The sequence below is a fragment of the Myotis yumanensis genome, unplaced genomic scaffold (assembly GCF_028538775.1).
Source record: "Myotis yumanensis isolate MYYU_CA2020_CCGP unplaced genomic scaffold, mMyoYum1.0.hap1 SCAF_19, whole genome shotgun sequence".
NCBI lineage: Eukaryota > Metazoa > Chordata > Mammalia > Chiroptera > Vespertilionidae > Myotis > Myotis yumanensis.
The window spans coordinates 26160037-26171616 of NW_027223770.1; the positions used below are offsets into that span (position 1 = coordinate 26160037).

General features: G+C 57.7%; 1 protein-coding gene and 1 gene segment (V, D, J or C); both read left to right on the forward strand.

The window, feature by feature from the left end:
• The first annotated feature begins 276 nt into the window (after nucleotides 1-276).
• On the forward strand, nucleotides 277-3581 carry LOC138998122 (immunoglobulin lambda-1 light chain-like). The gene is made up of 4 exons (XM_070400170.1): nucleotides 277-322; nucleotides 424-717; nucleotides 1370-1477; nucleotides 3223-3581. Exons 1-4 carry the CDS (start codon nucleotides 277-279, stop codon nucleotides 3579-3581), a joined length of 807 nt encoding a protein of 268 aa, XP_070256271.1.
• Nucleotides 3582-8114: 4533 nt separating this feature from the next.
• Nucleotides 8115-8669, forward strand: LOC138998123 (immunoglobulin lambda variable 5-37-like). The segment is given in 2 exon segments: nucleotides 8115-8183; nucleotides 8260-8669. Coding segments are annotated over 2 exon segments (456 nt in total).
• Nucleotides 8670-11580: the final 2911 nt, after the last annotated feature.

The window sequence follows — 11580 nt, forward strand, 5'->3', positions numbered from 1 at the left end:
TCCCAGAACCCCAGTTCTGGAAGGAGGTCACCACAACCATGATGAAGCTGAGGAGGAGGAAGACAGTCTGTGTGAGGGTCCAGCATCTGCCTCTTTCAATACCCCTCCCCCCACCCTCCAGGGGACAGCAGGGTGACCCTGGGGCAGGACTAGAGGGGAAGCTGATTTGCATGAGGCACCTTCTCCCCCTAATGGGTGAGGGAGGCATGAAAAGGCCCAGGACTCCCCACTGCAGCCCAGGAGCCTGAGGAGCCACATCCTGTGAGTGTCCCCACCATGGTCTGGACGGTGCTTCTGCTCCAGCTCCTGGCGCACAGCTCAGGTCAGAGGAAGGGCCTCTGCATCCTTGGGGGACACGGAACAGCAGGGTCTCATGGTGACCTTCGTCCCTCATAACACCTGTCTCTCTCCTGTTGGTTTCAGGGGTGGATTCTCAGACTGTGGTGACCCAGGAGCCGTCCAAGTCTGTATCGCTAGGAGGGACAGTCACACTCACCTGTGGCCTCAGCTCTGGGGCCGTCTCTAGTGGTAACTACCCCGGCTGGTACCAGCAGACCCCAGGGAAGCCTCCCCGCATGCTCATCTATGAAACAAACAACCGCCCCTCTGGGGTCCCTTCCCGCTACTCTGGCTCCATCTCCGGGAACAAGGCTGCCCTCACCATCTCGGGGGCCCAGCCTGAGGACGAGGCCGAGTACTACTGTGCTCTGCATTTGGGTAGTGCTACTTATTCACACGGTGATGCAGGCACACGGGGAAGTGCAACCAGAACCCCTCACAGACTCAGGCGGCTGCGCGTGAGCAGACGGGAAGGAGGATGTTGCAAATGTCACCGTCATCCTAAGGAGGGGGCTCCGTGGCCCTGTTTTCCTGCCCGCTGGGCTCAGCTCCATAACATGTCAGCCCACACTGGGCTCAGAGACCCGCTTGCACTCCCCGCTGGATGGCCCCAGAAGCACACAGACACTGTCCCTCACGAGTCCACACACAGAGTCAACACCTCACCGGACGGGACCCTGAGCCGCTGGGAGTGTCAGGGTCCCAGTGGACTGGGCTCTGCTCCACCTCAACCCAGAGACCAGCTAGCGGTTCAGACTTTTGAATGTTACCTGATGCACATACACATCTGTCCCCCCATGTCCCCCTACAGCCCCCCTCTATTATCCTCTTAGGGAGGCTTGTCAAGCAGGAGGAACAGGCTTGTCTGAGTCAGGCAGTGTCTCTCGGGACCCACAGGGGACGCTGCTCGGTCTCCTTCCTGCATGTGAGGGGCGCTGGGGCCCTGCGTGTCTCCCAAATCCAGACTTTTAAGAGCTCCTAGTTCCATGGGATTAGTTCGCTTCCATTCCCCGCCCGGATCCGCCCACAGGAAGTAGGAGTGAGCCGCAGGCCCGGGAGGGGGCCCGGGTCCGTCTGTGGGTGTCACACCGGAGGGACCCGCCGCTGCTGACCTGCTCCCACTGTGACACGGTGGAAGGTGGGATGAGCACCTTGGTCCGTTATCTGCCATCACGACCGCTGCTTCTGTCGACCACTCCGGCATTTCTCATTTCTCATGATGTCACAGTGGAAATCGGTATCGTTTGCGTTTTGAGCTTTCGAATTCTTTTCTTCTTGGGTGTTCATACTTCTCCTTGACTCAAAATTCGGTACATATAACATGACCCAAGTTTCTCCACTAGACGAGACCCATTTGTACGCCAGTAAAATCATTGGGATGCATATCTGTCCGTAACGGAACTGGGGTTCTCCAAGACATAGGAAGAGAAAGGGACAGTTGTGCACATGTCATTACACAGGAAATGTACCTGCAATTCCACCACGGACACCAAACCCCATCTTCACTGTACGCAACGATGAACACCCATCGTGTGTGCTGTCATCCTCAGGCACTGGAGGATTTTATCTCCCTGTTCACCCCCCTCCCCCACACCCCGGCCCAGCCCCCCCATTTCTTCTCTCCACAGCAGACGTGGAGGGAAAGGAGATTTAAAATATCCCCTCATGTTCCCCCAGCTTGTCCCCCTCAGGGCTGCTGCTATTTCCGACTGGGAGACACGGCTTTGCTTACTGTTCTGGAGCTGAGGTTGTCAGGTGTCCCCTCATTTCCTGGTGACCCTGGGCCTTTCCCTTCTCCAAACCTGTGCTGATGTCGGAGGTGCACACAGCGATGGCTCCTTAGAGCAAAGGACACTGGCCAACCCAAGGCCGGGGGCCCCGTGGAGTGGGGCACCCGCGCCCGGGTCCTCCTGATGCTGCTGGAGACAGCTGCTCAGACTCTGTCATCGGGGGAACCCTGTCCCTTCACACGCCAGACATCGGCTTTGTCACGGTCCAGGGATCTCGCTTCTGGGGGGAGGGGTGACCACTAGGTGGGATTCCACTGAGGAAGGGAGAGAACGTCCCCAGGGCTGTGTTTAGCCTTGGGATGAACTTGACCGCTGGGCCAAGTGGGGAACAGACTCATGTCATCGCCCAGCCCTCAGCCACTCCATCCCAGAACCCCAGTTCCGGAAGGAGGTCACTGAACCATGATGAGGCTGAAGACACACGACACAAATAAATTTGCTAGAAAAAATGTGATCTCCCCTGGAGGGAGGACTGACTGCTAAGATCCTCCAAACAAGACAGGAGGGGTTTCCTGAGGAAGGAAGCAATGATCCTAAGGGTGGGTTTGGATTGGGATGAACTACATTGCTGGGGCCAGGAGGGGGCAGACATTCCCACCTCATCCTTCAGCCTCAGACCCTCCAGGGAAGGAAGTGAGGACTCAGGTCACCAGGCCACCAGGGCACTGACTTGGTGAAAGACATCAACCCCCTCCCTCAGCGTCTCAGTTAATGTGGAGTCTATTGGTCTGTGTGAGGGCCCAGCATCTGCCTCTTTTGAGATCCCCCAGGGGACAGCAGGGTGACCCTGGGGCAGGACTAGAGGGGAAGCTGATTTGCATGAGGCCCTTCTCCCCTAATGGGTGTGGGAGGCATGAAAAGGGCCAGGACTCCCCACTGCAGCCCAGGAGCCTGAGGAGCCACATCCTGTGAGTGTCCCCACCATGGTCTGGACGGTGCTTCTGCTCCAGCTCCTGGCGCACAGCTCAGGTCAGAGGAAGGGCCTCTGCATCCTTGGGGGCAGGGTGGACGGACGGACGGACACATAAAAGCAGGGTTGTGGGGTGACCCTTGTCTCCCATAATAACACTCATGTCTCTCCCGTTGATTTCAGGGGTGGGTTCTCAGACTGTGGTGACCCAGGAGCCGTCAGTGTCAGTGTCTGCAGGAGGGACAGTCACACTCACCTGTGGCCTCAGCTCTGGGTCAGTCTCTAGTGGTAACTACCCTGGCTGGTTCCAGCAGACCCCAGGCAAGCCTCCCCGCCAGCTCATCTACAACACAAACAACCGCCCCTCTGGGGTCCCTGATCGCTTCTCTGGCTCCATCTCCGGGAACAAAGCCGCCCTCACCATCTCGGGGGCCCAGCCGGAGGACGAGGCCCACTATCACTGTCTCACGCACTTGGGCAGCACTGTACATTCACACAGTGATGCAGACGCTCGGGGAAGTGCAACCAAAACCTCCTCCTAGGGCAGTGATGGCGAACCTTCTGGGCTCGGCGTGTCAGCGTTTTGAAAAACCCTAACTTAACTCTGGGGCCGTGTCACGTATAGAAATATTTTGATATTTGCAACCATAGTAAAACAAAGATTTATATTTTTGATATTTATTTGATATATTTAAATGCCATTTAACAAAGAAAAATCAACCAAAAAAATGAGTTCGCGTGTCACCTCTGACACGCGTGTCATAGGTTCGCCATCACGGTGGGCGTCGAATGGCCGGTTTTAGCTGTGAGGCATCAGGACCAAGACAACCCTGTGCTCCCGCCTCCCTCCCCTGGGACGCTCTCCCTAAGCCCAGGTCTGAGGTCCCCTCTGCCTCCTGCAGGGGGAGCAGCAGAGCTGTTGGCCCCGAGGGCTCCCGGGCTGACCTCTGACCTGGGGAGCGAGGACAGGGGTGACTGACCCTCAGGGGTTCAGCCTGTTTCCCGGCTCCTGGCTGGTGCCCATGGCCGCCCTGACCTCCTCTGGGCTGGGCCACCCCATCCCAATGAGGAGGCTGCAGGTCACAGTCACAGATCTCATCGCAACCTGGGGAGTGTGGTGGCCGTCCGCCCGGCCGGACCCTGGGACTCAGTGCTCTGTAGTGGGACTCGGGACAGTGTGAGACCCGGATGGGAAACCAGGTGCCACACCTTCGCTTCAGAGTGAGGTGGACAAATGTGATCACGTGATGCAGGGTCACATGACCAGAGACCCCTGCGATCCAGCCCAGTCTGGATCCTGACGCCTCAGAGAGAGAATGTGAAGAAAAGGGTCGGATACGATCTTCTCTCTCTTCAGTCCTCAGGGAGAAAAATCCGAGAACAACTTGGGAGAAATTTGCTCAGGAAAGAAAAATCCAGTATCTTAGGTTCCAGAGGAGCCGTAAGGGTGGACTTAGAATGGAGGGCTGAAGGCAAACCCATTTCTTCCGGGAGGACCACGACCTGCAGTGCCGAAGTCTCCGAGAGGCAAGGGAAGAAACCCTGTTTTATGTTCGTCAAGTCCATTGTGTCAGAGGCATTTCAGTGCCACGTGACTGCGTGGATTTGGCTCAGCGGATAGAGTGTCGGCGAAGGGCCCCGGGTTCCATTCCTGTGGAGGGCACGTGCCCCAGGGCGTGCAGGAGGCAGCCGATCAGTGATTCTCCTCATCAATGTTTCTCTCTCCCTCCCTCTCCCTTCCTCTGTGAAACCAATAAAAACATATTTAAAAATAAATAAATCAATAACAGGGCCTTCTCCTCCGCTGCCTGGGGCTCTCCCCAACCCCGGGAAGCACCACCGTGCTGCTCCTTCCTTCCCGGACTCTGGCCGCTGCTGTGCTTGCCCCGCGCAGGCCTCCTGGGAGCGAGGTGGGAGGAGAGGGACCTGGGTGCTGAGCGGCCTGGGCAGCCATGTGGTGCTGAGCGGGCCCGGGTGTCTGGGAAGCTCTCCACTGGGCAATCACACGCCTGTCCCCTCATGTCTGCTAAGTGCCCATGGGGCCCAGCCGCAGAGTCCGCCCTAGGCCCCTGGGGAGCCTCAGGGGAGGCCCTGCCCAGCCCCACCCCTCCCGGATACCACACCGGCCATTGGTTGGCATCAGGGCCTGGGAGGGGTTTTATTGGCCAGAAGAAGGAGCACATTTGCATAAAGAACGCTTTCCCCTGGGTCTGGGGGATAAGAGGACCTGCAGCCGGTGGGCCCAGCAGAGCTCCTTGGTGTCTGCACCATGGCCTGGCGTCCACTCTCCCTCCTCACCCTCCTCCTTCACTGCACAGGTCAGCACGGCCGCAGGGTCCTGGCTCCCAGCTCACCGAGACCCCTCCCCTTCACACATGCTGGAAGTGTCCTTCCCCATTGTCCTTCCTCTAGGACATCACGTGTGTCTGTGTTTCAGGGTCCCTGTCCCAGCCTGTGCTGACCCAGCCGCCGTCTGCATCTGCCTCCCTGGGAGCCGCGGTCAAGCTCACCTGCACCCTGAGCAGTGGCTACAGCAGCTACTTTATTAGCTGGTATCAGCAGAGACCAGGACAGGCCCCTCGGTACATCATGTACCTTAACAGCGACGGAAGCCAAGGCAAGGGGGACGGGATCCCCGATCGCTTCTCGGGCTCCAGCTCCGGGGCCGACCGCTACTTAACCATCTCCAACGTCCAGTCTGAGGACGAGGCTGAGTACCTCTGCGGAGTATCTCATGGTATCGGAGTGCCGTTTGGGTACACAGTGGTTGAGAGCAAGGGGGAAGTGGGACAAAAACCGTTCTTGCGAACTTGCTGCAGATCATCGCACATGGGTGACAGAGAGGCGCTGTCCGGAGCCATTAGAAGCCTCGGATGTTTCTTCCTATTCCTCGCTGTCTACGGAGTCCTGCCATGTGCTCCCCGGGAAGTAGGTGACGAGGCTTCTATAGGGTCAATTGATTACTTAGGAATTTTTTTAATTAAAAAATAAAGAAGAGAAAAGGCAATCCTGCCGAACCCCTGGTCCTGCTCAGGCCGTTCCCTGGGGAGCAGGCACGTGCTCCCCTGCAGACGGATGCCTTCGTCCATATGTATCTGGGGGCAGTGCCACCAAATGGCCACCGTTAGAACGTAACTCACTTCACGCCTCAGCGAAGGATTCAGACCCTAGAAACAGACTAACAATCCATTCTCATTTCAGGGGAAAAGAGGGAGAGGGACAGGGAGACCGAGGGGTAGGGGAGAGAAAGGTACGAAAGTAAATGCTTTTTAAAAGAAACATTTCGTTATTGATTTCAGAGGGGAAGGGAGAGGGAGAGACAGACACATCCATGATGAGAGAATCATGGACTGGCTGCCTCCTGCACGCCCCCTACTGGGGATCGAGGCCATCGATGGGGCATGTGTCCTGACCAGGGATCGAACCGTGACCTCCTGGTTCATAGATCAACGCTCAACCACTGAGCCACGGCGGGGCTGATTTTTCCTGACGCATCTCCACGTGTAGACCAGGGTCTCGGTGTGACAAATGCACCACAAACCCCACCCCCAGCCGCACACCTGCTCCTCCTCCTGACCTCACCGGTGTCGGGGGCATCCCCGCCTCTCAGAGCTGCCGTCCTCCACCGGACACTCGGGCCATTGCTTCCACTCTCCCGGCCTGGGGTTCAGCCTGACTCGGGACACGTGCCTTTCCACCCCTCCCCCGTTTTCTCTGCTGTCATTTCCTCCAGCTGCCCCAGGATGTCCCCTTCCAGGTCTCCCTGTCCCGTTTCATCCTAGAACTTTCCGCAGAGCTAAGTCTCTAAGGTGCAGCACTGGCACAGGCGCAGGCGGATTAAAACGTCCCAGCACACAGGGCGCGGTCTCAGTGTAGCTGGACATTCCATGGGCCGCGCTGCCTGTCCCTCCTGGAGCCAATTCAGCGGAGACAGGGAGGAATCATATGAGCGTTGATTCCCATCCTGCTGGCAGCCTGGGAGAGCAGCGGGTCACCCACAGAAATCTGCTCTGCCCCCCATAAGCCCGCTGCTTGTATTGGGGAGAAGGACAAGGATTACAGGGGACGTAGGCAATGGGGGTGCCAAATGGGCGGTTCACAGGTAATGTGGCTGGAGATTTGCAAAGGCCTGTGGGTGTGCAAAGGCTGGAGGTCTTCAAAGGGCTGGCGGCTCTGGTTTCTGCAACCAGGTTGGTCATCTTTCCATGATCACAGGCAGCTCCCTGGTGGGCAGGAGGGGCCGCAATCCCGGGTGAGCTCCCAGGTCCCACCTGCTTTCTCTAATCTGAACAAAATCGCAGTGAACAGAGCAGGACCCATCTCTCCCCCGAGTTCTGTTCCTGCCCCACCCCCTGCTCTGGCAGAGCGAGCATCCCTCCCCCTCCATCTGCTCCCGGGAAGGTCTGTGTCCCCTTCATGAGCGTCCCTTCACGCCCAGCACCCAGAGCGAGCCCCTCCTCTGAGCCCCCCGCAGGGACAGATCCTCTTTGCTCTCTGTTCCCCTCGCTGCGTCCTTAGCTGCACAGCAGCCCCAGGCTCTCCTGGGTCAGGGTTCCTGTGCGCCCAAATCAGGGATGGTCACACCAAGGCCGCACCTGAGGGATGAGTCTCAGGTGCTGGAAGCACAGGAGTCAAGGACACCAGTGAAGCAGGTTTTGGAGCAGGTGGAGGGTAAAGGGGCTCGCCTGGGACCAGCAGAGGGCGCCGAGAGACCGTGTATGAGGGTTTCTGCAAACCAGGGGCTCCCAGCTGGGCGTCCCTCCAGGGACCCCAGGCCCCAAGGCTGGGCCCTTTGATTCTTATGAGAACTGGGCAGGCGTGTCGCCTCTGGGCCTGACCGAGGCCCCTGCACATGGCTGTGTGTGGCCCCAGCAGCTGCTTCCTCCAGGGCCGCCCGTGGGGACTCTAGTGCACCAGGCTGCCCTCCCTGGGCAGGGGCCCCAGACCCCACTGTGCCCCTGGGAGAAGGGCAGGGGGTGGGGCACATTTGCATGAGCAGCCCCTCCTCTGCAAAGCCAGCTGGGCGGGGATAAGAGGAGCCCGGAGCCTGGAGCAGCTCAGCTTCTGCTCTGAGGACCCAGGATCAGCTGTGAGCACCATGGCCTGGGCCCCTGTGTTCCTCGTGCTCCTCGCTCACTGCACAGGTAGCCACAGGCCTCGGGGACCTGGGGTACCTTCCCCCTGAGCCTTCTATTCACTCCCATGTGTCTGTGTCCGCAGGGTCCCTCTCCCAGCCTGTGCTGACTCAGCCGCCCTCCCTCTCTGCATCTCCGGGAGCCACAGCCAGACTCACCTGCACCCTGAGCAGTGGCTTCAATGTTGGCAGCTATGACATATACTGGTACCAGCAGAAGCCAGGGAGCCCTCCCCGGTACTTGCTGTACTACTACACAAGTACAAGTTTGGGAACTGGGGTTCCCAACCGCTTCTCTGGATCCAAAGACACGTCGGCCAATGCGGGGCTCCTGCTCATCTCGGGGCTGCAGCCTGAGGACGAGGCTGACTATTACTGTCAGGTGTATAGCAGTGGTGCTAAGCACAGTGACACACACAGATGGGGAAGTGCGACAAAAACCTCGGCCTCCTTGCTCCAGGCTCCTGACACACCTACTGAGGCAGGAAATGCCTGACTGGTCACCACAGGCCTAAGCCCCGGGGTTTGTGGCTTAAGTGATGCTGGGACCGTAGGTACTAAATATCCACAAAGGAAGAGAGGGAAGGAGACAGACACTGCTAAGCACAGTACACGCGGGAGCAGAGCTGCCTGCTTCCCTAGGAAGGTACCGCCTCACACCCTCCAGGGAAGCCCTGGTCCGATCCCGCAGATCACGGGGAGGGGATAGGACAACTAAGGGGGCGAGGAGCACATGCCCTGCAGGAGCCAGGATGGCACCGGGAGGCCGGTCAGGCCACCTGGGAAAGGATCCGACGGGAAGGGACGAAATCCCAGGAGATCCAAGAAATAGGTTTGTTCCGGTGGACCCTTCAGCAGCCCAGGGAGCTTAGGAAACGGACTGGTTAGTTGGCAAATGGCCCCAGGTCCTTCCCAAAGCAGAGATAATATAATCAGCTAAACAAGGCGCTCTCTCTCTCTCTTTCTCTCTCTCTCTCTGTAACACCCCCTTGCCCTGTGCACTCACTCACACATTCTCTCTGAAGCAGGGATGTTGGTCTAGCAGCTGCCTGGGGCCCAGGGACAACCGGGCTCCAAGGGCTGAGCTTTCATAAGGCGCAGGGTCTCTGGGCATTGGCCCCATTTCTGGCCCCGATGAGGACAGATTGGACTTTCTATGGGGGAGTGGACGGAGACGGGATGTTGGGAGCCTGGGGCAGCCAGCTGACACTCACCACGCCACAGCCCCCGGCTCTCAGTCTCTGGGATGCTTTCCCTGAGACCCCGTGACAGAACACAGTTTCCACTGGCAACGATTCCGCACTGTGACTCTTCCCCCTCTTAGTGTGAAAGGCGCATGATGACTCTTAAATGTTAAGACGAACTAAAATGTATGCCAACTTAACAACGACAATGCCCGTCAAACACAGGCAGCACTGACAACATATTTTCCATAGTAGCAAACCAATGGGACAGAAGGTGAAGTCCACCCGCATGACAATCAGAGGCCCCGATATTTCTTAGGAAAGTTCAGGCTTCACCACCATCGTGTGTGTGTGTGTGTGGGGGGGGGGGGGGGCGTCTGTATGTGTGTGTGTCTCTGTGTGTGTCTGTGGGTGTCTATATAGTGTGTGTGTCTGTGTATGTGTGTGTGCGTGTGTGTGTGTGTGTGTGTGTGTGTGTGGCAGAGAGTAACCAGGGGATTCTATGATCCTATGATTACAGCCTCCAGGCCTTGGCTTGTTTCTCCAAAGGACAAAGCTAAACACAGAGAGAATCTACCTTCTGGCCTGTTGTTCCTACAAGAATAAGATTTCATGGAGCCCGGCCACCATGGTTCAGTGGTTGAGCGTCGACCTATGAACTAGGACAGTGATGGCGAACCTATGACACGCATGTCAGAGGTGACACTCGAACTCATTTTTTTGGTTGATTTTTCTTTGTTAAATGGCATTTAAAAATATAAAATAAATATCAAAAATATAAATCTTTGTTTTACTATGGTTGCAAATATCAGAAAATTTCTATATGTGACACGGCAACAGAGTTAAGTTAGGGGTTTTCAAAATGCTGACACACCGAGCTCTAAAGTTTCGCCATCACTGAACTAGAAGGTCACGGTTCATTCCCAGTCAGGGCACATGCCCGGGTTGCAGGCTCCATCCCTAGTGTGGGGCATGTTGGAAGCCCGGGGAAGGTCCCAGCAGCTGCCTCCTCCATCCTGTCTCCCAGGGGGACACTCTGAGACTCACCCTAGAGCTCTAGTCTGTCTAACAGCCCCGCTCAGGCTTGGTGGTGGTGGTGGTTGGGGTGGGGGTTAGGGAGGGGGTGGCCAGTGTGGTGCAGGTTCTCCAGGAAGGAAACAGATTTGTGTGCGCGGCCCCTCCCCTTGGAGGCCCGTGAAGATAAAAGAGGCCTGGACCAGGGGCTGCAGCTCAGGTCGCAGCCGGGCTGCTGGCACCATGGCCTGGACTCCTCTCCTCCTCCTGCTCCTCGCTCACTGCACAGGTAGGCACAGGCCTGGGGACCAGGGGCATCCCTGCTGCACTCCCGCCTCGCTCAGAAGCCTGGGAAATGTCCCCTTGTTTCTCACCTTATCACCCACGAGTGTCTGTGTCTGCAGGGTCCCTCTCCCAGCCTGTGCTGACTCAACCGCCCTTCCTCTCTGCATCTCCGGGAGCATCAGCCAGACTCACCTGCACCCTGAGCAGTGGCGCTGTCGTTGCGGGCTACCATATTTCCTGGTTCCAGCAGAAGCCAGGGAGCCCTCCCCGGTTTCTCCTGAGATATAAATCAGACTCAGATAAGGGCCAGGGCTCCGGGGTCCCCAGCTATTTCTCTGGAACCAAAGACGCCTCGGCCAATGCGGGGCTGCTGCTCATCTCGGGGCTGCAGCCCGAGGACGAGGCTGACTATTACTGTGCGACTTACCACGGCAACAGTAACACTTACACGGTGCCCCAGGGCCATGGGGAAGTGAGCCTCAAACCCTCAGCGTGCCCTTCCTGCCCGGGGCTGTCACCCCTGACCTGCCTGGAGCCCCGTGTAACTCAGGGTGACATCCCTTGTCACTCACTCAGGGGCCATCTCTTCTCCTGGGACCCAGGGCTGAGCAATGTTTTCCTTATCGTCCTCCGTGGACAATGTTGTTTATCCATTGGCAGTATCTTCCCAGCCTGATCATGTCGACTCGGACGTACATCAGGTCGTAGGACTCCCTACCCCTCCAGGGGGCTGATGGGTAAGGAAGGAGGTGGCTGAACCTGACGGGGGCAGAAATGGAATGTTGGGGCCCAGCTGGAATTGTAAGAAAGGTTCATCCTGCTCTGTTCACTGTGACTGTTTCATTCTAATTAAAGGAGGCGCATTCTCACCTGGGACCTGGGAGCTCACCTGGGAATGCGGCCCATCCTCCCCACCAGGGAGCT

Bases quoted from the DNA above. Each gene is read 5' to 3' on its own strand.
- LOC138998122 (XM_070400170.1), top strand. From the start codon at position 277: ATGGTCTGGACGGTGCTTCTGCTCCAGCTCCTGGCGCACAGCTCAG. The intron at 718-1,369 runs GTAGTGCTACTT...ATCCGCCCACAG, and splicing joins CTACTGTGCTCTGCATTTGG to GAAGTAGGAGTGAGCCGCAG. The intron at 1,478-3,222 runs GTGGGATGAGCA...CGTTGATTTCAG, and splicing joins CCACTGTGACACGGTGGAAG to GGGTGGGTTCTCAGACTGTG.